We start from the raw sequence: 26,765 nt of genomic DNA, 5'->3' as shown, positions 1-26,765 counted from the left end.
TCCATCTGTCGGGCGGTTTCACCAAAGTCGGACGGCATTAGTTAAAGTGTACCTGTCGTTTAATTTTAGTACAGGTGATTTTAAGAGACTTTATAATTGGGTTTATTAGCCGAAAAATGCATTTTTATCATGAAAAAGCAGTTTGAAGCTCTCTCCCCTGTTTTCATTGTTCTCTTATGGAGAGGGGAGGGGTGGAGGGAGATGAGGCACCAAAACAGGACAACAAAGAGTTAATTTACAGCTGCATCACCGGGCTATCTCCTCTGAAGTCAGCACTGACCTCTCTGACCTTTGAATAGAGGCTTTCACACAGCTCCCACGGTGTAATCCTTTGTTCTCTGCTGCCGATTAATCTCCCCCCTCCCCTCTCCATAGAACAGACAGGGCACGTCACAAGACATGATTTCCTGATAATAAGCAGTGAAAGAGAGAGAAGGGGGGGGGGGGGACTGGGAAAAGTCTTTTTGAATGCAGATAATGGCATATTTGCCTAATAAACCCAATTACAAAGTTTCTCAAAATCGCCTGGACTATTGATTTCTGCAACAGTGACACTTTAAATCTGTGTGGCCAGCTTCAGGTTTTACAGTCATTTTTATTTATATGTGCAAACATCATCATCTAGCTAGCCATGTAGTAACATGTACACAGTATATCAGGTCTGAACGCTCTGTTCCCATCTGGTCTGTCAGATTTTATATGGAAAATGAGTGAACGTTTGCTGTACGGTAAATGGGTCACGTAGAGCACGGAGACCAGTGCTGTTTAATGCCAAAATCCAGGACCACACCATAGATCTGATGAAGGTATTGCTGGAGGGTTGATGATGAATCTTACAAGATAAGCTTCTGTGAATCCCTATGACTGGGGGCGTATGTTTTGGAAAAATATGAAGAAAAGTTAAGGTTTCTTCTACGGGTCACATTAATCACACAGTTATCTATATATATATATATATATATATATATATATATATATATATATATATTTTTTTTTTTTTTTTTTAAACAATTGCAGAATCTACCACAAGGTGGCAGTGTAGAGTCACACAGCCAGTGTAAGAGCTTGCAGCTTCCATATATTTTTTTGCTTTTTAATATGGCTGTTCAATGGTTTATATATTGTACTAGAGCTAGATACCAATATATGCAGAAAAAAAATAAAACCTGAAATAAAATGCAACAATTATGAATAGGATAATTTACCTGTATACCAGAACGCTAAATGACTATGTACTAGTTTACAAGACGTCGTGTACGTTCATCTCCTGGATATCTCTGGAATGTGAGAAGCCTTCCAAGTCAATGAGCGTTCAGCTCTATGACTAAGCAGCATTCCAGGCGGCAACCTGAGGTCGGTGTCTGACAGGTCACTCGTGCTATCTGCTTTACATCAGCCGCTCCTTAGTAACTGATATAAGGCAGGTGATCGGGGATTGGTAGGAGCAGTGACATCAGGAGGGCCCATAGCCAGTCTTATGTATGGCTGAATATCAGCACACAGGAGATCCATATGGCCGTGTTTGAATCAGGGCGGTTCTCGTATGTTTTTTGAATTAAAAAAAAATACTGTTACAGGATCTTCTTCAGATGTCCGATCCTTATGCATAAAAAGTGACTATTCTGCCATCATAAACCAGGTGACTGCAAACCTTACATTACTTATCAACCTGTGTTATACTCCAGAGCTGCACTCATAATTCTGCTGTTTATTTTGGAATCAGTTGATGCTTTAGCGTCCTCAATTGGAACTACCTGTAGCGGGCAAAAGTCTCAATTGCCCCATACTTCTCAGAATGCAGATCAACCACAATTTTTTTTTTTTTGCTAACCCCTTCACGTCAGCAATGTGTATATATACGTTCCTACTGCACATACCCCGTGCAGTAGGAATGTATTAATACGTTCCTGCTCTGACGGGGTTAATTATGTGAGCAGGAGTGCTGCAGAGAGAGCGATCTCGCTCACATCAATGTCCGGGGGCCTGGAGTTAGAGAGTCAGCTGCGATTCCGCAGCCAACTCTCATTAACCCCTTAAACGCCGTGATCTACAGCGATCACGGCGTTTAAGGTGCTCAGTGACAGATCAAGCATCTGTCACTGAGGGATCGGGACCCCGCAGCCGTGCTGCGGTGGTTCCGATCACATGTGCTTACAGGCGGGGGTAAGCTCCTTACCTCCATCCTGTAGGATGGGCGATCCATGTATTGAGTCTGCTCTCAGGCCGATAACACTGATCTATGCTATGCTATGGCATGGCATAGATCAGTATATGCAATCTAATGATTGCATATTTTACAGTAATAAAAGTGTAAAAGAAAAAAAAGGAAAGTGTAATAAAAATGTTTTATACAAGTATTAAAAAAAAAACCCTTATACCCTCCCCCCCATAAAAGTTTGAAAGGCCCCCTTGCCCATTATAAAAATAAAAACATAAATAAATAAACATATTACATATCGTAGCGTGAGGAATTGTCCAACCTATTAAAATATAACATTATTGTTCCCGCACAGTGAACGGCGTAAACGGGGGGGGGGGGGAAAAACGCACCAGGATTGCTGATTTTATGAAATTATATATCACAAAAAATTTATAAAAAGCAAATCAAAATTTTTCTGTTACACCAATAGGATATTAATAAAAAGTAGAGATCATGGCGCCAAAAATGACACCTCAACCAGCCCTGTAGGTGGGAAAATAAAGCGCAAAGGTGGGGAGGAACATTGCATTAATTTGACCAGGACTTTTATGTATCAAAGGGCTCTGTCTTGAAGGGGTTAAAGAGCACCTGTCATTATAAACAACCCGACCTGGCATGCCAACAGTTATTGATCCCAACGGGGACTCACTGCCGAAACCTGGTGTGATATGAAGATACAGCCGGGGAGAGAGTGCAGCACCCAAGCAATCCACCCTCTGGCTGCTCGCTAATTACGAAACCTTATGCTGCGTTTATCGTTTGAATTTTCGCAATTACGATGGCATTTGAGCGATAATCGTTCCGTGTAAACGCTGCAAATGATCAAGCGACGAGCGAGAAATCGTTCATTTTGTTCTTTCAACGTGTTCTCAAATAGTCGTTCGTTAAAAATTCGCAGATCGCTTAGTGTAAACAGTCTTTCAAAGATTCGCACTATGTGAAAGATGGGCTTAGGTGATCTTAAAAACGCGAAACGCGATCACAAAAGCGATTTTTATTACGAATTTTCTAACGATTTATTCGTCTAAACGCTGATAGTTATAAAAACCAAATCGTTGCTTCAAAATCGTTAAACGATCGATTGGGCGAATTATCACTTTGTGTAAAAGCAGCATAAGGCTCATAGGGCGAAATTTATCAAACATGGTATAAAGTGAAACTGGCTCAGTTGCCCCTAGCAACCAATCAGATTCCACCTTTCATTTTCCAAAGAGTCTGTGAGGAATGAAAGGTGGAATCTGATTGGTTGCTAGGGGCAACTGAGCCAGTTTCACTTTATACCATGTTTGATAAATCTCCCCCACAGACTTTAATTTGGCTAAAGTGTTGGAAATAGCGAGCGGCCAGGAAGTGGATGGCGCTGCCGCCACGCTCTCTCCCTGGCTGTATTTTCTTATCGCTGCGGTGAGACCCACTGTAATCAATAACTTATTTTATCTCAAAAGTTATTTATAATGACAGTGACTCTCTGAGAATTTTCTATAAAAAGGTGTAAGATGTCTTCTAAACATACCTTGTAAGAAAGAGGAACAGCAGTCTCTCGCGGGAGGTCGGCTGGTCACGTGTGCTGAAGTACGTATAGATCTGAAGCGCAAACAGGACGAGCCAGAACACCATGAACAGGACGGGGACCACAAGCTGATTCCAGAGAGACATTCCCAGAGCGAGGAGGCCATAGACCTCTACAACCTGCCGGGTTACAACAGAGATAGAGTCATTTGTCTTACATCATCAAGGCTAAAGCACAGCAGTACTGCAACACTCAGCATGACGTCGTAAACGCCATTTTACACCGGCCGATTATCAGCCAATAGTGTTGCTAGACTTTCCCCAGGTCCCCCCCTCCCTCCTCTCTCTCATCCACTGCTCATTCTCAGGAAATCTCGACTCTTTTAAATCAGTCAGGCCCTCTGTAACCTATGGAGAGGGGAGGGGGGAGATTAATCGCCAGCTGAGAACAAAGGATTACACAGTGGGAGCTGTGTGAAAGCCTCTATTCAGAGGTCAGTGCTGATGTCAGAGGAGATAGCCCGGTGATGTAGCTGTTGTTGTCCTGCTTTGGTGCCTCATCTCCCTCCACCCCTCCCCTCTCCATAAAGAACCATGAAGACAGGGGGGAGAGCTTCAAACTGCTTTTTCATGATAAAAAAGCATTTTTTGGCTAATAAACCCAATTACATAGTTTCTTAAAATCGCCGGGCCAGGAAAAGCTGCGGTGTTACAGATCATATAGTGCAATACTTTAACACACAGATGGGCCAAGTATTATAGGATGGGAGCCACCCCCTGCTATAGGTAATACTGGGGGTCTCCCCAATATGACATCCGTATGTCCTCACAGAGCATATAAACAGGTGTTGTGCTCATACAGTCAATGTATACGTGGTAAGTGAATGATCCCATTTATACAGAACATTGTTTCTGCTTAGGCAGCTCTTAAATTAATGTTAAAAAGGTTCCCAGCCAAAGTTCACATTTTACCTGAACAAGTTCCCTGTATGCAGATTTAGCGAGATTAAAGGGCACCAGCAGGTTGGATGCCAAGAAGTAGAGCACTTCGAGTCCGGTGAAAATCATGGCAAACTTGTTAATGACGACGATGGTCTCGATGGGGACGAGGCAGAGACGAGCCAGCAGGGGGAGCATGTGAGCTGAGAACAGCCAGATCTGCTTGGTCTTCATCACACAGGAGCACAGGGTGCACACCACCAGCTGGCCTGCAATACAGAAGCCATAGCCATCACCATCAGGACGAACAGTAATACAATAGCTGCACAAGTCTACAGTCTTATGGAGGATAAAAACTAATCTTAAAATTAGGTCCTCAACTCCAATGACTGTTAGAGGGGAATCTACATTGATGTGTTGGGTCTTCTGATAAAGGGTGGTCTAAAGCCCCCCCATCTATGAATAGGGATGGGGAACTTTTGGCCCTCCAGCTGTTACAAAACTGCAATTCCCATCATGCCTGGACAGCCAAGGCTTTAGCTTCGGTTATCCAGGCATGATGGACATTGTAGTTTCGAAGTTTCCCCATCCCTGTCCTAAAAAGCCAATTGGACAGGAGTTCCTGGCAGGAGACTACTCCTTTAAAGCGGTATTCCCCCTAAACATAACTTTTGATATGTTGCTGCCCATGACGTGACTAACAATTCCTTCCATACTTATTATTTACTCAGTCTCCTTCCCCCAGTTCTGAGCTGCTGCTTTCTACTGAAAACACAAAAACGTGTGTTTGAGCTTTTTTCTCGTTCTCCCCCTCCTCTTCCCTCCCTTCTGAGACCTCTAATGTAAACAAGTCCCTGGCAGGCTTTATCTGCAACATTGTAGCTTCTTTGAAATACTGGGAATGTTATTCTGTGGTCAAGTTGCTGATGAACTCACTGTGATCAACCCTCCTAGCATTACAACATGGCTAAAAAGTTGCAGCTAAAACCTGCCAGGGACTTTACATCAGATGTCTCAGAAGGGAGGTGGGAGACTGAGAGAAAGACTCACACAGATTTTTGTGTTTTCAACAGAAAGCAGCAGCTCAGAACTGGGGGAACGAGACGGAATAGATAAAAACCAAGTATGGAAGGAATTGTTAGTCTCACCATGAGAAGGATAATATCAAATGTTATGTTTGAGTGGAATACCCCTTTAAAGGGTAACCATCACCTCAACCACCCACCAGGCAGTGATCCGATAAACTCCCGACAAGCGGTATCCGTAAGTGCTGGACGTCCCATAGACTCGCACTGTAATATACTTGCGATGCAATTTTATGGAACTCCTGGTAATCCTGTATACCGCTTGCTTCAGCGGCAGAGAATGGATTTGTCAGGAGTTTACTAATATTACCCTTTAAAAAGGATAACATTTCTGCCACCAATAGAGGGAGCTTAAAGGGGTGTTCCACTCAAAATCTTTTACACTAATAAAATTGTAATCAAGCTTTATATATGTGCAGTGTGTTGTGATCATGGCCTCAGCACTGCTTCAGAGCTTTTCCACAGCACTCCTCTTGATGTGACTTCCAGCCACTTAGCAAAGCAGTCATATGACTAGGTCACCCGAGCACTAGTGACGCTGCATGTTGTATCCATCTACAACTTTCCAGGATGTTGACTGAAAAGCTGCAAGTGTCTTTGCTCACGCATATCACATGCACACATAAGGAAGCATAAATAATAATAAGAAGTATATAGGATGTCACTCACCTACTAGCGCTGTAATAAACCTGTTCATAGACAGGGGCTCTAAATGCATAGGTCCCTCGTAGCCAGACTCCAGCTCACTGCGGACATAGTCCCTGAAGAACAGAAATGGAGACAGCCTGTTACATAGAGCCACTTAACACCACCACTTGTCTCCAGTTCAGGTGTGGTTTGCAATTAGGCTCCATTCACTTCAATGGAACTGAGTTGCAAAACCTGCACCCAAACTGGAGACAAGAGTCATGCTGCCTTTGGAAGAAAGTGGCCATGTTTTTCTAACGCTGCATAACCCCTTTACGGAGCCCGTACACCTTATATTAAAGTCGGCTTAACCAGTTGCCAGTATAAAGTATATGAGGGGGGGCTTCCAATTCTTCAGACAGATTATACAGGGGTCGGGCATGCTGGATTTTCGCTGCTTGACCCTTTTGTTCTTAGAGAGATAAGCTGCCAGCAGAGCTGTCTAACTGCAGCTACAATAGAATAGAAAAGAGTCAGAACTCGGCTCTGGTTATCCGTTCACTGTAACCAAGATGTACGGAGAAACTAACAAAGGGGCTTGTGTCATCTGAGTCTTAGGATTCCAGAGGTTGGAAACTTTCTGATCATAAAGAGCTATATCCCTATTGCTGGATCACACCATCAATATTTAACTTTCCATTCCGTTCTTTGAAGCAGTATTCCTCTACCTATGGGCTTTTTACTCGGTACAAAACAGCTAACAGTTATCCGGGCATGCTGGGAGTTGTAGTTATGAAACAGCTGGAGAGCTGGAGTTTGGCACCGACACTGAAGCTACATTAATGGCGTCAAGTGGATATAACTTTTTATTCTTCTTTATGCCCATTAGGCCGGTTCTCACCTGGATATCTGGTGTCCAGCATACAGCAGCACAGCAGTGACTACGTAGAGGTACAGCTTAGCAAGGTGTTGTCGAGGTAAAGTCAGAAGTACCACGCTCAGGATGTAGCCTGCGGGGAGAGAGAACAATCGGTAAGGACAATGTGACCGCAGGGGGTGTAAATGATCAATAGCAGATCTGTCCTGTCAGCAGATCAGGAGACGGAGGCCGGAAAGATGCTGACCTGCAACACAGATCACATAGACAGAAATAACCGGGCAAAGTCTATGCTGCCGTCATAAAACATATTACTGGGCAGCTTCTATTTAAAGAAACATGATAAAACCTACAACATATACAACATGATACCTTTCCTCTAGATAATAGAAAGCTATCGAGTGCAGGACTAGAGTTTACTCCATCTCTAGGGACAAGACGTGTTCCGCTACTAATTCCATCCAGAGAAGACGTCCAGGGCTCTGCCTCGCTTTACTGCTGCAGAAATACAGGTCAGCTTTATCAGCGATGTGTGAATATAACCTTATAGGAAGCCGCAGCTGAAGCTGTCTCTGTAGCTGATCCCTCCAATAGAGAGAGGATGAGAAGAGAGAAGAGGAAGAAGAGAAGGAAAGGAAGCGAGGAGAAGAAGAGGAAGAGAAGTAGATGAGGAGAGGAAAAGAAGGAGAGGAAGAGAAGAAGAGAAGAGAGGAGGAGAGGAAGAGAGGAAGGAGGGGGGAGGAAGCGAAGTAAGAGAAGAAGAGAAAGAGAAAAAGGGGGGGGAGGAAGAAGAGAAAGAGAAGAAGAAGGAGAGTAAGGAAGGAGGGAGGAAGCAAAGTAAGAGGAGAGGAAGAGATGAGGGGAGGAGAAAGACGAAGGAGGGGAGGAGGGGAGGAAGAGCGGAAGGAGGGGGGAGGAAGAGAGGAAGGAGGGGGGAGGAAGAGAGGAAGGAGGGGGGAGGAAGCGAAGTAAGAAGGAGAGGAAGAGATAAGGGGGGGGGGAGAAAGAGGAAGAGAAGAAGAAGGAGAGTAAGGAAGGGGGGAGGAAGCAAAGTAAGAGAAGGAGAGGAAGAGATGAAGGGGGAAGAGAAAGAGGAAGGAGAGGAGGAGAAGGAGAAAGGAAGAGAAGAGGAGGAAGAGAGTAAGGAGGGGGGAGGAAGTGAAGTTAGGAGAGGAGGAGATGAAAGGGGGGGGAGAGAAAGAGGAAGAGAGGAAAAGAAAAGCAGCAGTAAAGGGCGACATGGCTCTCTCTGCTGCCACTAGTGTTTGTGTCAGGAACTGCAGGGCTATCTAAGCCCTGCAGCCCCCCCCCCCCCATACCCCACTCAGATCTAGCACTGCGGCACAGCACTATACATAGCAAGGTCCTAATCCCCTTTTACTGTATATTCTTATATACAGCGAGAGGTGCTTGCTATTACTACTGGTTCTAACACAGTGAGAGGTGATAGTCACTGCTCGCTGTACAGAGGCTGCTGCACACATCAACAATGTCAGGCAGCCTCCCCTTCATGTATATAAGAATAAACAGTACACAAGGGTAATGGGACCCTACTCTGTATAGTGCTGTGCTAGATCAGAGCAGGGGATTGGGAACTGCAGGGCTTAGATAGCCCTGCAGTTCCCGACACAAATGTTTGTGACCACAAAGGGGAAGGTGATGCTAAGAGTCAACGAAAGCATAAGTAAATAAAAAAAAAAAACTATACATTTTGAATAAAGTTATATTACAAAGTAATATATCTTTATGAATGCAATCTATTAGCATTTTTTTTGTCTACAGCAGACGTGTCAAACTCTGGCCCTTCAGCTGTTTTAAAACTACAATTCCCATCATGCCTGGACAGCCAAAGCTAAAGCTATGGCTGTCCAGGCATGATGGGACTTGTAGTTTTGCAACAGCTGGAGAGCCTGAGTTTGACATCCCTGGTCTACAGATTACCCCTTTAAGAACACAATAAAACAATACACCAGAAAAAAAAATTACATTATTGTAAAAGAACCTTCCAAAGTTCAAAACTGGGGCGACGGAAATCTAACAGGTTCATGGTTTGCAATGTCAAAATAGGAAAAATGGCAGCACCCCAATACATTATTATGGGAATTTCCTAATGTTAGAGGTAATATAGTAAGATCATGATATTGTAATATACAGGGTATCAGCGGTATAGTGCAGATTCCCCATGGCCTCAGAGACGGGACCCGGGGCTCCATGCATACATGAATTAGGACAGTGACTAGTACAAGGTATGGCCAAAAGCCAGAAATATATTCTCTAGTGCTGACAGCCTGGAGTGAGATCACACACGGATGTACAGACTCTTAGGGTCCTATTCCATGGGCCAGGGCCCGATCAATAATGTAAACGAGCACCAATCCACTAGATTGGCGCTCGTTTACTGGGCCTATTACACGGCTTGATAATCGTTTAGCGAGGGCTGCAGGGACATCGTTACCGATGTCCTTGCAGCCCTTGTTTATACACCATACTTTACCTAAGCATGTTGCAGGTCTTCTCCTGCGCTCCTTCTTCCTCCCGGTCCTGTGTGCAGCAGCAGCTTCGGTGCGGCCTGTCTGAGTTGACAGACCGCTCAGCCAATCACTGGCCGTGGCGGTCCTGGCCAGTGATTGGCTGAGCGGTCTGTCAGCTCAGACAGGCTGCACCGAAGCTGCTGCTGCTGCTGCTGCACGCGGGACCGGGCGGAAGAAGGAGCGCAGGAGAAGACCCGCAACATGCTTAGGTAAAGTATGGTGCTTGTGGAATCGTGGTTCGCCCACCGCGCATCGCTATTCCACGCAGCCATGCGCGGTCGGTGCACGATGAGTTTAGGTTTGAACCTAAATAAACGATCAACCGATGACATGGTCATCGGCTGATCGTTGTCTCACGGAGCGATAATCGGCCGTTTATTGTGGAATAGGCCCCTTATCCTATATGGACTAGCAGCCTGACTATTCTACTAGATGTCTGAACACAAAGCAAAGGAGGTCCCAAAGGAGCAAAAGGAGGTCCCATAAGGTCCCATAGGCAATGAGTGGGGGGGGGGGGGGGGGGGGGGGTCAAGCGTGCACACCATTTCTCCATTCACAACTGACCTCATCTATTATACACTGTGGATAGGTGATAACCCCCTTAAAAAAGAATTCTTAAAGGGTTTGTTCGTAAAAAAAATAAATAAAAATAAATCTTTCAAATTAACTGGTGCCAGAGATTTGTAATTTACTTCTATTTAAAAATCCAATAGTTATCAGCTGCTGTATGTGCTGCAGGAAGTGTTATTCTTTCCAGTCTGGAAAGCAGGAGAGGTTTTCTATGGGGATTTGCTACTGCTCTGGACAGTTCCTGACATGGACAGAGGTGTCAGCAGAGAGCACTGTGTCAGACTGGAAAGAATACACCACTTCCTGCAGGACATACAGCATCTGATAAGTACTGGAAGTACTTAATAGAAGTAAATTACAAATTTAATATAACTTTCTGGCACCAGTTGATCTGGAGGATTTTTTTTCTTCGTGTACAACCCCTTTAAGTTTAACTAGTAAATGTAGTTTCCTTTCATCCAGAGCACAGTAATTAAAGAACACTTTTTTTTAACCTGTTTAACCAGTAAACTTTTTAATCTCATAGAGAGAGATTACTGTGTTAGGTGATTATCTGAGCGTAGATAAACACATATTGTTAGGGCAATATTTACTGTGCAAACTTAGTGCACACACAGGCCTAGGATCCGGGTGCGGACTGCATGGGGGGTTCTCACTCCACTAGGAAACCTGAGTGATCAGCCCAAAGGGGAGAGAACACTATTCCAACCAAAGGGTTAACGGGCTCCTTCAATGACCCTAGCTGAAAAATATGGGGCTAGGGGGTCACTAGAATGCCAAGAGGCCAGGGGGGGGGGGGAAACCATTCTCTCCATTAAAGGGGTATTTCGGAAAAAAACTTCTTTCAAACAGATCGACCTCAGATAGTTATACAACTTTGTAATTTAGTTCTATTTAGAAATCTCCAGTCTTCCTGTACTTATCAGCTGCTGTATGTCCTGCAGGAAGTGGTGTATTCTTTCCAGTCTAACAAAGTGCTCTCTGCTGCCACCGCTGTCCATAGCAGTAGCAAATCCCCATAGAAAACCTCTCCTGCTCTGAACAGAGGTGGCAGCAGAGAGCACTGTGTCAGACTGGAAAGAATACACCACTTCCTGCAGGACATACAGCAGCTGATATGTACTGGAAGACTTGAGGTTTTTAAATAGAAGTAATTTACAGATCTGTATAACTTTCTGACACCGCTTGATTTGAAAGATTTTTTTTTTTTTGCTGGCGTACCCCTTTAAGTACACCTGCACGCTCAGCTGAACTAAGCATGCAGGTATATGCAGGGTTTGAGAGAAAAACAGCTAGTGGTTGAAAAAGTTAAAAGGATTATAAGTAGCTGATCCGAGGGGGACCCTACCAATTACAACAGAGGAGAATACAGCGGCAGTGTACAGGCACAGGCAGCGCTCCATTCATTGCTGAGCTCCGCTATGTTCAGAGTGACTGAAGCAATGACAATGTGTGCTGCATGATATAAAAGACTTCCATTTTTAGGATCCCAATCCCCCCCCCTATTAGAGAAGATAACCGATCCTTGTACAACTCTGACGCTTACATGTGACAATAGCAATAGCGACAGAGAACGTCCGTTCCATAGTTCTCACTGACTATCTTGTAACGGTCAATATAAAGATGTCACACGCTAATATTACCATAAGAGATCTTAGACCTGGTACATAGAAATACTTACATTTTTCCTAGAGAAACATTTTCCAGGTCACATGGTGGCCTGAAATAACTTTCTGCCATTTAGTGAGGTCTGCTGAGGAATGGAAAACCGAAACAAGCAAATACAGTCAGGAGCGAGGACGGCGCCGGTGGTTTTGGGACATTTCCTCCCCCCCCCCCCCCCCCGTCTCTTGGTTAAAGGCAGAAATAAATTCTCCAGTTCCTAAAGTGACGGCTCTAATAACAGATAATAGAGGGATCAGGCAGGTCAGGGCTCCCTTTATATCTATGACATCCAGCTCTGTACAACACCTCGAGATCAGGCAAATTGTCTCTCTGAAAAGTACACAGCCTAGCGCTTTATCCACAGTCCACACCTATGTATACCTATGGGAAGAAAGCATATGCAAATAGCTCTCACACCACTTATGGCGCGTTTACACAGAGGTATATCTGACTGATTCTCGAAGCCAAAGCCAGGAATGGATTTGAAAAGAGGAGAAATCTCAGTCTTATCTTTATGACCTGTTCTCTGTTTATAGTCTGTTCCTGGCTTTGGCTTCAATGATTGTTGGATAAATCTGTACGTGTAAAAGGATCTTTGGAAACTTGACTGGGGATCTATGCTAAGCCAAGCAATCTCTCCAAAAGGAAAGACTTCCTATCTGCAGACAGCTGTTTCAGGGTTGTTGCCCCTCTTCAGTGTAGAGCAGGGTATTGGCTGGCTAGTCAGAGGTCTATTAACGTGGATGAAAGGGATACTAATTCTCCTTTAGGGTACACTCACACTTACCGGATCCGCAGCAGATTTCATTTAAATAACTGAACACAGCATCAAATCTGCACAATCAAATCTGCCGCAGATCTGATGCGGATCCTGTAGTTGTGAACGCACCCTTAGGGTGCGTTCACGCATACAGGATCTGCAGCAGATTCGAACTTGCAGATTCAAAGCAAATCTGCGCCATCAAATCTGCAGATCCTGTACGTGTTAACGCACCCTAAAGGGAAGCTGTCACTGGGTTTATTGCACCTTAAATGAGGGCAGCATAAACCAGGCATATAAATTTTTAACCAAACGGCGTATTACTTATATAATTTCGCTCAGCCGTTCTCCTAATATGCAGGAGAATAGGATTGCTGGATTCATGTTATTCAGGAGGATATCTCTGGATCAGCTGCACAGAACAATGTAAGTGATACATCATTCTGCTCAGCTTCTCTGTCACTAGTTTATGCTACCCTGAAATAGGATAGCAGAAACATACTGACAGAGTCTCTTTAAGGAGAGTCTGCAAGTGGAACAGGGATGGCCTTCAAGTCTCCACAAGTGTTTATTGCGGACTCTTCTTAAGGAAAGCTAGTAACCCTTTGACCTATACCTACGAGACTAAGAGAGGCTGTGACCTCAGAGGAACCAAAAACCTCAATGGCTGCAGTCCATAGTAATAGCACTTAGAGTGAGTGGGGCTCTCCACAGACAGGGCATGTGCACACTCAGAAATAGACGAGGAATTTGAAGCAAAATCTGCTCTTAGGGTATGTTCACACTACGGAGTACGGGCGTATTCCATAGTGTTAACATACCCTCACGCGGAGATGGAAGAGGCAGCAACCCCCTTCTCCTGGCTCTATGTAATGATTGGTGCGGTGGGGGAGTGAACATCCAGACACCAATCAAAACATGTGACATGTCTGCGACAGGGACACTTCAAGGGTATGGCCACCATGGATACTAAACATCTGACTGTTTGGGGGGACAATTACTGGGACTGCTAAAGCTCCTGTCCAACTAGAGTGATGCTGGGATGGCAAACCATGCCACATAAGGACCTGACAGACCAAGAGGCACAAAAAGCAGACTATACATGTCCAACCCTTCAGGAGGAGGAGGAGGAGAGCCAGTGACCTAGTGATGCCAAATACACACAGAGCGCCAGGAGTCTCCCCCATTGATGACATATGCTGCTGTCCTGCACACCTAAATGTAGCCACAAGGATGCAAACCCGTCCATCTTGTCAACCCGTTCATTCCAGACACAATTTTATGACGCCTCAACCTCTGCTTACAGAGTGTATATATAATACTACATACATACAAATTATATATACATACATACACACACACACACTACATTGGTTGAGTCTCTTTCCCATTACCTTCTAAGCTCATTATATTTGTGTCTATTCGCACCTCTAAAGATTTGTCTCAGTTGTAAGGTTTGTATTTTTTTCTAGAAATAAAATCCTTGGTATCTGGGGGGGGGAAAAAAAAAAAAAAAAGACTAAAACAAGAGTCCAGGGTGTTCTTCAAGGGCTGTAAGAATGAATGTGATAGATGCTGGGGTCTGACCTCTGAGACCTTCACAATTCTGACAATGCACCACCTGTCATGGAGTGTGACACCACAGTGGTAAATCCTTCCCACTCAGGATCGGTCATGCTGCCATAAAGTGGTGGCATATCGCAGTAATATACCATTGGGTATGATACAGGAACGGTCCTATAAAATGTTATAGGGGTATTCTCTCTGAAAAACGCTGAATCTGTCTTTAATAAGCTCCCTCTAGTGGTGGCTACAGGCAACTAAAATGTTGAGTCTTTTCCGGTATACAGCACAGCCCATCAGAGTGTGATAAATGGGACCCCCAACAATCAGCAGGACATACGGAATTCGTTCCAGGTACAGCGGCTCATCCTTAGGGTCCATTTACACAGAAAGGTTATTTGACAGATTATCTGCCAAAGATTTGAAGCCAAAGCCAGAAATGGATTGGAAAAGATGAAAAATCTTTGGCTTTCTTTTACGACCTGATCTCTGTTAATAGTCTGTTTCTGGCTTTGGCTTCAAATCTTTGGCAGATAATCTGTCAGATACTACAGATCAGACCTATTCACTTTAATGGATAGGAAGAATCTCACAATGCAAATTTAAGAAATTTCCTGACTGCCACAAAACAAGTTATCCTACAGGACAGGGAATAACTGGAGGATGGTTGGGGGTCTAAATGCTGGGATCCCCACCAATTGAGAGAAGAGATGTCAACTATCCCAGGTGAATAAAGTGGAGCTTGCTCCATCCATGGGGGCTTCCAAACACTGCCGAGTGTGTGCAAAGGGTGGAAGCCACATAGGGAATAAATGGAGAATTATGAGGTTAATCAGCATCTATAGGTCAGGGGTCAAACTCGCTGCCGTCCAGCTGTTGCAAAACCACAATTCCCATCATGCCTGGACAGCCTCCGGAATTGTGGTTTTGCAACAGCTGGAGGGCGGCGAGTTTGACCCCTGACCTGTAGGGAAACCTTAGAAGGAAGGACTCACCGACATAATGCATGTTAAGCGCCAGGTACTTGAACTGGAAGAGAGGGTTGTTATTGAGGTTACTTCTTTGGATCTGCTGAAAAAAAGAGCTGACGTCCCATCTGTACAAGACATCGAGCAGCATGATGCTCGGCACCCGCAGGGCCACATTCAACATGGCCTCCAGTTTCTCTTTTGCCCCCATGCTGGTTCCCTTTGGAGCGAGTTGTCAATAAGCTGTGAAGGAAAGAAAAAAAAAAAAAAAACAATGAGAGGTGTAAGCGATCACAAGCAGATCCTCGGAGGATTACACCGCACTATAGATAGAAGGTATGAAAGCTCGGCACTTCTAACTTTAGCATGGGCCCAAATATCCAAGGAATTAGAGACGCAGCCTTATAACATTCCTACAAATGATTTATAGCCTAAGATGGAGAACGCCATCCTCAGCCACTATCACTTTAGGATAGGAAAACCCCTTTAAGTTTAGGGTTTCTAAGTTAAAAGGCCACTCCAGCAAAAGTCCCCCCCCCCCCCAAAAAAAAAATTAACTGGTTTTTAGAAAGTTATAGAGATTTGTAATTTACTTCCATTTCACTATCAGCTGCTGTATGTCCTGCGGGAAGTGGTGGATTCTTTCCAGTCTGACACGGTGCTCTCTGTTGCCACCTCTGTCCAGAGCAGTAGCATATCCACATGGAAAACCACTCCTGCTCTGGACAGTTCCTGACATGGACAGAGGTGGCAGCAGAGAGCACTGTGTCAGACTGGAAAGAATACACCACTTCCTGCAGGACATAAGGTAGCTGATAAGTACTTGCTGGAAGACTGGATATATTTTTTTAAATAGAAGTAAACTACAAGTCTATATAACTTTCTGAAACCAGCTGATTTAAAAGAAAAAGATTTTTCACAACAGGGGTCCACAACTGGCGGACCGCGGAGACCAGCTGTCCGGACCCCTTCTGCAGCTTAGTATAGCTGTATACTGAGCTGAGCTCTGCACAGTAACTATGAGCTCATAGTTACCGTGCGGCAGCACTGACAGAGAAGGAGCCATTGGCTCCCTCCCTGTCAGTCACTCTTGTGGCCGCAGCGGTGACAAGAGGCCGCTCTGTCCTGTTTCTGGTTTCGGCGCTTGAGTGACGTCACTGGAGCGCTGACGCCAGGACAAGGGGAGAGCGGCCTCTAGTGACTGCTGCAGTGCGACCACAAGAGGGGAAGAGAAGAGGAGACGCCGGACCCAGGTGAGTACAAGTGTTTGGTGTTTTTTATGTTATACTATATGGGAAGGGGGAGCACAGGGAATCTATATAATAAAGGGAGCACACAGCTGGGGAAGTGGACCTTCACTAAGGGTACTATTAGACGGGCCGATGGGGGCCCGATAATAATTGCAAACCAGCGCCGATCAGCTAGATCGGCGCTTGTTTACTGGGCCTATTACACGGCCCGTTAATCGTTTAACAAGGGCTGCAGGGACATAGTTACCGATGTCCCTGCAGCCCTTGTTTAAACATTATACATTACCTGTCCAGGTTGCAGGGCTCCTCTTCCTCTGTGCTTCTCCCCGGGTCCGTACACTCCAGCTTCAGAGTGTCCTGTCTCAGCTACCAGGTCACTCAGCCAATCACTGGCTGCGGTGGTCCCGGCCTGTGATTGGCTGAGCAGCTTGTCAGCTGAGACAGGACACTCTGAAGCTGGAGCGTGCGGGACCCGGGGAGAAGCACAGAGGAAGAGGAGCCCTGCAACCTGGACAGGTAACGCATATCGTCAGTCGCCGGCCGCGCACCGCCATTACACGTAGCGATGCGCTGTCGGCGCCTGACAATTATAGGTCAGAACCTATATCAACGAACAGCCGATGACAACGATCGTTGTCTTTATTACACAGAACGATAATCGGCCGATTATCGTTCGGTCTAATAGTACCCTAAAAGTTGTTGAGTACCCCTGCTTTACAGTAAGGCTGGAGGTCATGTCCCCCTGTGCTGTGGGTTTACTACTATGCCTATGGCTGACCACAGACAGCGACGCCTGGAAACGGGACTTCCCGCCACAACGCTGCAGAACGTTACGTCTGGCTTCTTAATGTTATCTTACAGACATCACTGAGGAAAGTTCAAAGACTCAAAAAATCGACTCCTGTACGAGTCGGATAAGGAGGCCTCTGTCTGCACACAAACCTCTAATGTAGCAGGGCTGAATATGACAGAAGGTTCGTTTACCTGTCTGCGGCTCTCATACTACAACTCCCAGCATGCCGCGTTCACCATACAGTATTACCACCCCCATAGCTTTATTCTGCTGCTCAATACCAACTTCATCTCTTTTCCTACATTTTTTCTACCATAACAGAATAATATCAAGAGCTGGAACTAGTTTCTTTCCCCCATCAGTCGTCTTACTTGTACTTTTCATCTGCACCATGTCAGTGTATAAATCACACGCGCGCACACAGCTTTCTGGTTGCTTTATGGCACGCAACAGAATCAGTAAACAGACGTCGCAGCGCTGACTTTTTTTTTTTTTGTAGATCAACTGGTGTCTGAAAGTTATACAGATTTGCAATTTACTTCTATTTAAAAAAAAAAAATCTCCAATATGTATCAGCTGCTGTATGTCCTGCAGGAAGTGGTGTGTATTCTTTCCAGTCTGACAGTGCTCTCTGCTGCCACCTCTGTCCATGTCAGGAACTGTCCAGAGCAGTAGCAAATCCTCATGGAAAACCTTTCCTGCTCTGGACAGTCCCTGTCATAGACAGATGTGGCAGCAGAGAGCACTGTGTCAGACTGGAAAGAATCCACCATTTCAGGACATACAGCAGCTGATAAGTATGGGAAGACTGAAGATAAATTACAAATCTATATAACTTTCTGCCATCAGCTGATTTGAATTTTTTTTTCTCCTTTACAAAACTACAATTCCCATCATGCCTGGACAGCCAAAGCTAAAGCTTTGGCTGTCCATGCATGATGGCAATTGTAGTTTTGTAACAGCTGAGGGGCCGAAGTTTGATATCCCTGGTGTAGATGAAGAGAGACCCCTTCTCTTACATGAGCTGTGAGGGCCAGAGACCCCACATAATCCCGGCCTTATACTCACTTATACACCTACTAAGACTCGGGCATCCCAGGAGTGGCCCGACAACAAACAACAACCAACGCTGCATGAAGCCAATGGCAAAAGAATGACATGCAACACCTGAACACATAAAAAATCTGATCTCTGAAATGTGATATAACAAGCGGGGAGATCCCAGCGGAGCGCGGCGGCGGCTCCTGTAATAGCTGATGGGAAGTTTGTTCTTAATAAATGGAAATGGAGCACAAGCTGCCAACTCAGCCATTATATAAGAGGGAAGTTTACTCCAACGTGAGACGGGCGAAAAGATTACAGCGACAATGGAGACGAGCGCCGAAAGATACACAGGGATCAACCATCACCACGGGGACGGCTGCGTACAGGCATAATCTGCAGGCTGCGGAGGAGGGGACAGGCACTGCGCCACCGGGGCCGCCGAGGGGACAGGCACTGCGCCACCGGGGCCGCCGAGGGGACAGGCACTGCGCCACCGGGGCCGCCGAGGGGACAGGCACTGCGCCACCGGGGCCGCCGAGGGGACAGGCACTGCGCTACCGGGGCCGCCGAGGGGACAGGCACTGGGCTACCCCGTGTAACAGGTGTCATACACTTCTTCCCAATCCGCATCTCATCTCATGATGGTGCTGCAGCCTCCAGAGCGCAGTGCCCGTCCCCTCAGCGGCCTCCGCGGCGCAGTGCCCGTCCCCTCAGCGGCCTCCGCGGCGCAGTGCCCGTCCCCTCAGCGGCGCAGTGCCCGTCCCCTCAGCGGCGCAGTGCCCGTCCCCTCAGCGGCGCAGTGCCCGTCCCCTCAGCGGCGCAGTGCCCGTCCCCTCAGCGGCCTCCGCGGCGCAGTGCCCGTCCCCTCAGCGGCCTCCGCGGCGCAGTGCCCGTCCCCTCAGCGGCCTCCGCGGCGCAGTGCCCGTCCCCTCAGCGGCCTCCGCGGCGCAGTGCCCGTCCCCTCAGCGGCCTCCGCGGCGCAGTGCCCGTCCCCTCAGCGGCCTCCGCGGCGCAGTGCCCGTCCCCTCAGCGGCCTCCAGAGCGCAGTGCCCGTCCCCTCAGCGGCCTCCAGAGCGCAGTGCCCGTCCCCTCAGCGGCCTCCAGAGCGCAGTGCCCGTCCCCTCAGCGGCCTCAGAATCCAGGAGTTGGAGTCTCCTATGTGTCACCAAGTCTAGGGGGAGGAGCCCTCTTCCATGTCACATACAGAAACTTCCATGTTACGTGTAGAAGGAGGAGTCTTCTTCCATATATCACACTCAAGAGTCTAAGGGGAGGAGTCTTCTGTCATCTCACACAAAGTCTAAGGGGAGTGGTCTTCCATATGTCACCTACAGAGTCTAGGGGGAGGAGTCTTCAAAATACTACACAGTCTAGGGGGAAGTGTCTTCCATAGGTCACCTACTTACAAGGGGGAGGAGTCTTCCAAATATTACAGAGTCTAAAGGGAGGAGTCTTACACATATCACACACAATCTAGGGGGGGTTTCCATGTCACACAGAGTCCAGGGTGAGGAGTCTTCCACAGATCACACACAGAGTCCAGGGTGAGGAGTCTTCCACAGATCACACACAGAGTCCAGGAGGAGGAGTCTTCCACATCCACACACAAGTCTAGGGGGAGGAGTCTTCCACAGATCACACACAGAGTCCAGGGGGAGGAGTCTTCTACATACACAGCGTCCAGGGGGAGGAGTCTAGGACAGTGTTCCCCCAACCTGTGGCTCTCCAGTAACTCTATAACTACACCTCCCATCATGTGCTGGCAGCTGTGGCCTCTGGGAGTTGTAGTTCTGCACAGTTGGGGGTGAGTGGTGTAAGGGAAGGGGCCCCGGCAGTATGGCCCCCCTGCAGGCCCCTCAGCCCGGGCAGCAGAGCAATGACCGTCAGTAACCCCGCCGCCCCCTCCCCCGTACCTGTCTGCGTCTCCTCACTGTCTCCCGGGCTGCATAGCAGAGGCCTCGGCCCTCTCTCCGCCCGCGTCACACAGCACAGCGCCTCCTGCTGACGGCTCGCACCGGCCTGCACACCGGGCCCTCGTCCCTCTGCAGTACCGCTGTGCCCAGCTCGTCTATGTGACGGATTTCCGGCCACCACGATCCTCCGGGCCGTTCACGAACTGCACATCCACACACAGCCCGCAACCCGCCCACAATAACAAACAGGCGGCTCTGCGCCTGCGCGCTCAGCACAGCCCGGCCAACCCCGCCCACATACTGGCACCGCGAGCCACAGGCGTGTGACAGCCGGCGCATGCGCACACACGGCCCCTGCCAGACGATGGCTGTGCGGCCATACACCCTGTATATTATAGGAGCTCAGCAGTTAATTCAGTTTATATGACCACAAGGTCACCAACCTACTGACTATACTTGTTATCTTTCCGAGATTTCATTTACCTTTCATGATTCCTTATAAATCTCTATAATTTATCCTAATATATAACGTGGCAGCGCCACCCCTGTCCTCAGGTCGTGTGTGGTATTACAATTCACCTCCATTCAATTCAAAGAAACTGATCTGCAATACTGCTGTTTCTCATAGAAAGCGGCCATGTTTTTCTAAGCCTGGATAACCCCTTTAATGTTTTTAGAACACTGACACCTTTCCGAAAAGTCCCTAGGATTCTTATTGTTAGAATAGGTGACAGTCCGGCCTCAGGGGGTAATAACAAACGATACTAACCCAGACCCCCAACGGCTCTGGGATCTTCACCAGAGCAGACATCACGCTCTGGATGATGGACTGGCCGTTCAACTAGTCAGTGACTGGACTAGCGGTGTGTGGTGGGACTGGCCGTCAGAAGGCATTTTCCCCCTGAGTTATCATAATGCACTGGCCGCTCAGCCAATCAGTGACTAGAGCAACGCCCTGTCCCGTGACCAGCCCATCATGTCAGCTCCAGAGCCCAGTGAAGGGCCCGCGATCGGTTCCGCCGCTCACCGCAGGAACGGGGAGAGGTAAGTGAATACCTGTAATCGATTTCCCCCCACTGCCAGATTTGTATGTGTATGTCATTAAAGGGGAACTCCACATAAGGATGTGGATTTCTATTAAAAGTACATTAAAAGTTATATAGATGTGTCTATACAATGTATTACCGTATCTGTACGGTTCTGCCACACTGGTAGCTGGTAGAGATCCAGGAAGTGAAGAAAAGTGGCCCCTGTGCCAAACCACATTGTCTCCTGCTCCCTCTGCTCTCCCACCCTAGGAGACAAATCTTCCATGCCTCTGTCTCACATTGTGTGTGCTTGCTGAGGACAGGCTGATGATGCAGAGAGGGGGCAGGGCGTGATGTCACAGTAGGCGGGGCTTGATCCCCCAATCCCCTGAGTGATTAACCAGCTTCTGCAACTTCACTGATGCAGAATTGTGCAGTGAAATTAGGGCTGTGTTCACACATGTTGGAGTTTTCTTGCAGTACTGCAGCGTATTCACAGAAATGATGCAGTTACACAATTAGATGGTGCTAAACGGTACAGAGGATCAGAGCCGGCTCTGCCAATCCCACCCAGAGAAAAAACAAGGCATAAACAGTATATACCATGTAAGGTTGGGTTCACACTACGAAATTCTCGCGGATAAACTCTGCGGAATTCCGCAGTATGTCCGCGCGCACGTCCGCGCGCCTTTCCGCCGACTCCATAGACACCATTCTATGGGCCGACGTATTCCACTATCCGCCCAAAGAAGTGACATGAGTTTATCCGTGAGAATTCCTCAGTATGAACCCACCCTAAGGGTATATGCACACTGCGGAATGGCGATGAAAAACCCGTTGCAAATTCCGAGCTCGCAGCCGCCAGCGGACTGATGAGGGCGAGCGCCTCTCACCCATGTCATAGACTCCATTCTATGCACGTTTATTCTTTAGACAGAGTGCGGAATCCGCCCACAGTAGAGGTTTTCTATAGGGATTTGCTACTGCTCTAGACAGTTCCTGACAGGGACAGAGGTGGCAGCAGAGAGCACTGTGTCAGACTGGAGAGAATACACCACTTCCTGCAGGACAAACAACAGCTGATAAGTACTGGAAGACTTGATATTTTTTAAATAGAACTAAAATACAAATCTCTATAACTTTCTGATACCAATTACCAAAACTATATTTCCCTCTGTAGTACCCCTTTAAGCGAGTTACATACATAGAGAACAATGTCTATAATAAAGCCTAGTGCAAAATAAGTTTTCAGCAGCAACATCCCCCATTCTCTATTAGATCCTCTTATATGACAAGACTGGTAGAGAGGACTGGCGATAATTACAGCCAGTAAAAGTATGAGGCATAATGGGAGGCTATGACGTTTTGGGGAACATTGGCACATACTGTAATGCCGCCAAGGTAAAATAGGTCACCATGAAAGTGATGAAATAGTTCCTGGCATGGAGTAAGTCGTTTATTACACTGTGGTTACAGGGCCGATTCTGGGGTCTGTGCCGCCTGAGGCAAACCTCAGGCTGCCGCCCCCCTCACTGGCACTCGAACCCCATCCGCCCCCAACCCCCCCCCCCCCCCCCCGCGCGCTCCCGCGGCAAGTCCACCACCAACATACACTACCGCCCCCACCTCACTGGAACACCCAGGGGCCGCAGCCGCCGGACCTCTTCAAGGCGGATCTGCCGCTTTAAAAGTAGGGGGCTCCGCTACCACTAGCTGTTCTAACCAGTCCATTGAGCTTCCGGGACAGGTCACCTGATGCACGCCGGCCCCGTAAGCTCACAGCTCCAGCCCCGCGCGCCGCACCTCTCTAGTCTCCTGCTCAGTGGCATACATGTAACCGCTGACCGCACAGGACCGCGGAAGAGGTGCGGCGCACGGGGCTGGAGCTGTGAGCTTACGGGGCCGGCGTGCATCAGGTGACCTGTCCCGGAAGCTCAATGGACTGGATAGAACAGCTAGCGGTAGCGGAGCCCCCTGCTTTTAAAGCGGCAGATCCGCCTTGAAGAGCTCCGGCGGCCGCGTCCCCTGGGTGTTCCAGGGAGGTGGGGGCGGTAGTGTATGTTCTGGAGGGGCCCGGCAGGCGGCCCTACAACTGATAATCTGGGCGGCCCAGTGGGCATTTGCCCGGTCCGCCAGATTATCAGCCGGGCATGCCGCCCCCTGCAGGACCGCAAAATCTGCCGCCTGAGGCGGAATACTCATTCCGCCTCATGGCAGAAGCGGGCCTGTGTGGTTACAGACTATGTTGAAAAGTTGGAGACATTATAGACGTCGAGGATTTTTGGGAAAGATACCAATGTACTAAACTAATATAGTTGTCGATCGCTGCCTGCCCTGCCATAGTGACAGCCGGGTGCTGGCAACCCACAGTTCCACTTCTGTAGAGTAAATTTTTTTACGCCTTTTTTAGTTTTCAGTGGTTAATACTGTTGTTGTTCTTGTTTGTATCCTAATGGACCTTTTACACGGGACGATTATCGTTCGTTTTTGCGCGATAACGATCGAATTGGAACGATAATCGTACGTGTAAACGCAGCGAACGATCAAACGACGAGCAAAAAATAGTTCATTTTGATCTTTCAACATGTTCTCAAATCATCGTTGATCGTTGGTAAAAAATTTGCAGATCGTTCAGTGTAAACATTCTTTCAGCGACTTCACCTATGTGTGAGATAGGCTTAAACGATCGCATAGCGAATTTTCCGTACGATGTATCGTTCCGTCTAAACGCTCTAATCGTTATAAAAAAACATTGTTCATTCAAAAACGTTAATCGTGCGATCGGGCGAATTATCGCACCGTGTAAAAGTACCATAAGGCTATGTTCACATTTGGTAAGAGACCGGTCTCAGAAAGATCATCCCAGCCGGTACTGCAGTACCGGCTGGATGGTCTTTAGCGCCGCTGAGTTCTGATGCAGGCTCATCCGTGTGCGCCTGCATCACAACTCCCCACTGCACACAACGGAGCGTGCGGCCGGAGCCGTACGCTCCATTGTGTGAACTGACAGGGTTTTCTGCGGCTGCTATCCAGTAAATAGAGGCCGCAGAAAACTGACGTGTCAGTTTCTCGCGGCGCCGCTAGGGATCCCGGACAGAGCATATACACATGGGGGAAGATTTATCAAACATGGTGCAAAGTGTTGAAATAGTGAAACTGGCTCAGTTGCCCCTAGCAACCAATCAGATTCCACCTTTCATTTTCCAAAGAGTCTGTGAGGAATGAAAGGTGGAATCTGATTGGTTGCTAGGGGCAACTGAGCCAGTTTCACTTTACACCATGTTTGATAAATCTCCCCCTATGTGTATACACTCTGGCCGGGATTCCCTCAGGCTGCAGCACTACGAAAGTACAGCAGAAATCTGCGATTTCTGCGGAACTTACGTAGTGTGAACATAGCCTAATAGTGCGTTTACACAGGCAGATTTATCTGACCGATTTTTGAAGCCAAAGCCAGGAATGGATTGGAAAAGAGGAGAAATCTCAATATTTCCTTTACAACCTGTTCTCTGTTTATAGTCTGTTCCTGGCTTTGGCTTCAATAAACTGTCAGATAAATCTACCCTACTCCTCCCACACCCTATAGCATATTGATAGATTGGCCTATCATACTCTGTACTATAAGGAACCTGTGATTTTGTGGGCACTGCCATGTACCTGTGTGATCGTGAGCAGCTGCATCACAGCCGCAGTTCTCCTCTAAAAGCTGAAATCAGAGAAACCTCCTGAGACTCCCCAAGTGATGATGTAAGGAGAGACGGATGGGATATGTTGGATTTCTTCTGCTTAACCCTTTGTTTAGCGCTGTCTGGCAGCGGCTCCTCCCGCCACATGGCGGCGCCAAATGTTCATGTGCATGGAGAGATTGGAAGAGATGGCTGAAAGAAAGTTTGTTTTATTTGCATTTTTGTCACATTTATAAGGGTGGTATTACACGTGGCGATTATCATTTGGAAAAATTGTTAGATCGTTCGGATTTGAACAATAATCATTTAGTGTAATAGCAGACAAAGATTCAACGACCAACGAGAAATTTGGACCTATTTTTATCGTTGATCGTCTGCAAATTGTTCGCATGTAATAAGACGTTGTTCGGCCGTTCGCAGTAGTGAAGACAGGAGGACCGCAAGAACGATCATAAGTAACGATCATCGTTCCGTGTAACTTGGTGAACGATTTCAGGTCCTTCAACAGAGCGGTCGTTGATCGCCGAAAAATCATGGTGTAAAGTGAAACTGGCTCTGTTGCCCCTAGCAACCAATCAGATTCCACCTTTCAATTTCCAAAGAGTCTGTGAGGAATGAAAAGTGAAATCTGATTGGTTGCTAGGGGCAACTGAGCCAGTTTTACTTTACACCATGAGGGAGATTTATCAAACATGGTGTAAAGTAAACCTGTCTCAATTGCCCCTGGCAACCAATCAGATTCCACCTTTCATTCCTCACAGACTCTTTGGAAATTGAAAGGTGGAATCTGATTGGTTGCTAGGGGCAACTGAGCCAGTTTCACTTTTACACCATGTTTGATAAATCTTTCCCTAAGAGTAGCTGTCGCTTTAAGAAGCTTTGATATGTCATAGAAACGTGTGATAACGATTGATGGTGGGGGTGCAGGTACTAAGACCCCTGCCGATTGCTATAATGAAGGGGGAAAAACACTCAGCTTCATGCTGGATGCTCCTAGTTCGCTGAATACAAGTTCTATAGAAGGTCTATGAGCCTGAGCGATGGGAGACAGCACTTGGCTCAGCACTTCTCTCTCCTTGTTTTAAAGCGTACCTATTAGTTTAGAGACATCTCAGTGGTTTCTATTGGCGGGGGTCCGGGTGCCAATCACCAGCAGCATGCGCTATGCCCCTTCATCTCCGCTCTCACTGCTAAAGTAGCAGAGGGCGGAATTACAATGGAGTCTATGGAACTTCCAGCAATCGCATCTACCGTAAGTTCCATAGACTCTATTATAATTCTGTCTTCGGCTACATTAGCAGTGAGAGCGGAAATGAAGATACAGATTTTGCGCTGCTGAGTGCGTCTGCCCCTTTGTTCTAGCAATTGGCAGGGGTCTCAGCACCCGGACACCCACCGATACCAACCTCTGACATTTGGCTATGATATATCAGAAGTTCGGGGGGGGTAAAAAAAAATCATTACGGCAGGGTGTCGGGGGAAAGTAAAAAAGAAGTTATAGTCCCCTGTCCCTGCACCCACACAGAGCCGCCTTCCGCTCCTGGTCCCCAGACGGCTTTCTTCTAAACTCCCCGCTGGCTATGTTATGCCCCAGCTGACGGATGCCTCATTCAGCCAATCAGTGACTAATGGTGCGTTTACACAGACAGATTTATCTGACAGATTTTTTAAGCCAAAGCCAGGAATTGATTAGTAAAGTGGAGAAATCTCAGTGTTTCCTTTATAATCTGTTCTTTGTTAATAGTCTGTTCCTGGTT

General features: G+C 47.2%; 1 protein-coding gene across 2 annotated transcripts in view; it reads right to left on the bottom strand.

The window, feature by feature from the left end:
* The window catches only part of RNF145 (ring finger protein 145), a 35,342-nt gene that overhangs the window by 6,868 nt on the left and 1,709 nt on the right, over positions 1-26,765 (bottom strand). The window contains exons 1-6 of one of the 2 annotated variants that reach the window (XM_069968777.1): positions 20,295-20,541; positions 15,322-15,537; positions 7,262-7,370; positions 6,403-6,494; positions 4,682-4,917; positions 3,714-3,889 (exon numbers count right to left, since the gene is read on the bottom strand). In XM_069968777.1, the coding sequence (XP_069824878.1) occupies positions 3,714-3,889; positions 4,682-4,917; positions 6,403-6,494; positions 7,262-7,370; positions 15,322-15,505 (797 nt within the window). In that variant the 5' untranslated portion in view covers positions 15,506-15,537; positions 20,295-20,541. Of the gene's footprint in view, positions 1-3,713; positions 3,890-4,681; positions 4,918-6,402; positions 6,495-7,261; positions 7,371-15,321; positions 15,538-20,294; positions 20,542-26,765 lie in introns of those variants that run through there. The other variant, XM_069968784.1, reaches the window with a different exon arrangement.

The sequence above is a fragment of the Dendropsophus ebraccatus genome, chromosome 1, assembly GCF_027789765.1.
Source record: "Dendropsophus ebraccatus isolate aDenEbr1 chromosome 1, aDenEbr1.pat, whole genome shotgun sequence".
Classification (NCBI taxonomy): Eukaryota; Metazoa; Chordata; class Amphibia; order Anura; family Hylidae; genus Dendropsophus; species Dendropsophus ebraccatus.
Note: the sequence above shows the minus strand (reverse complement) of the source record. Positions and strands in the feature narration are given on the sequence as shown.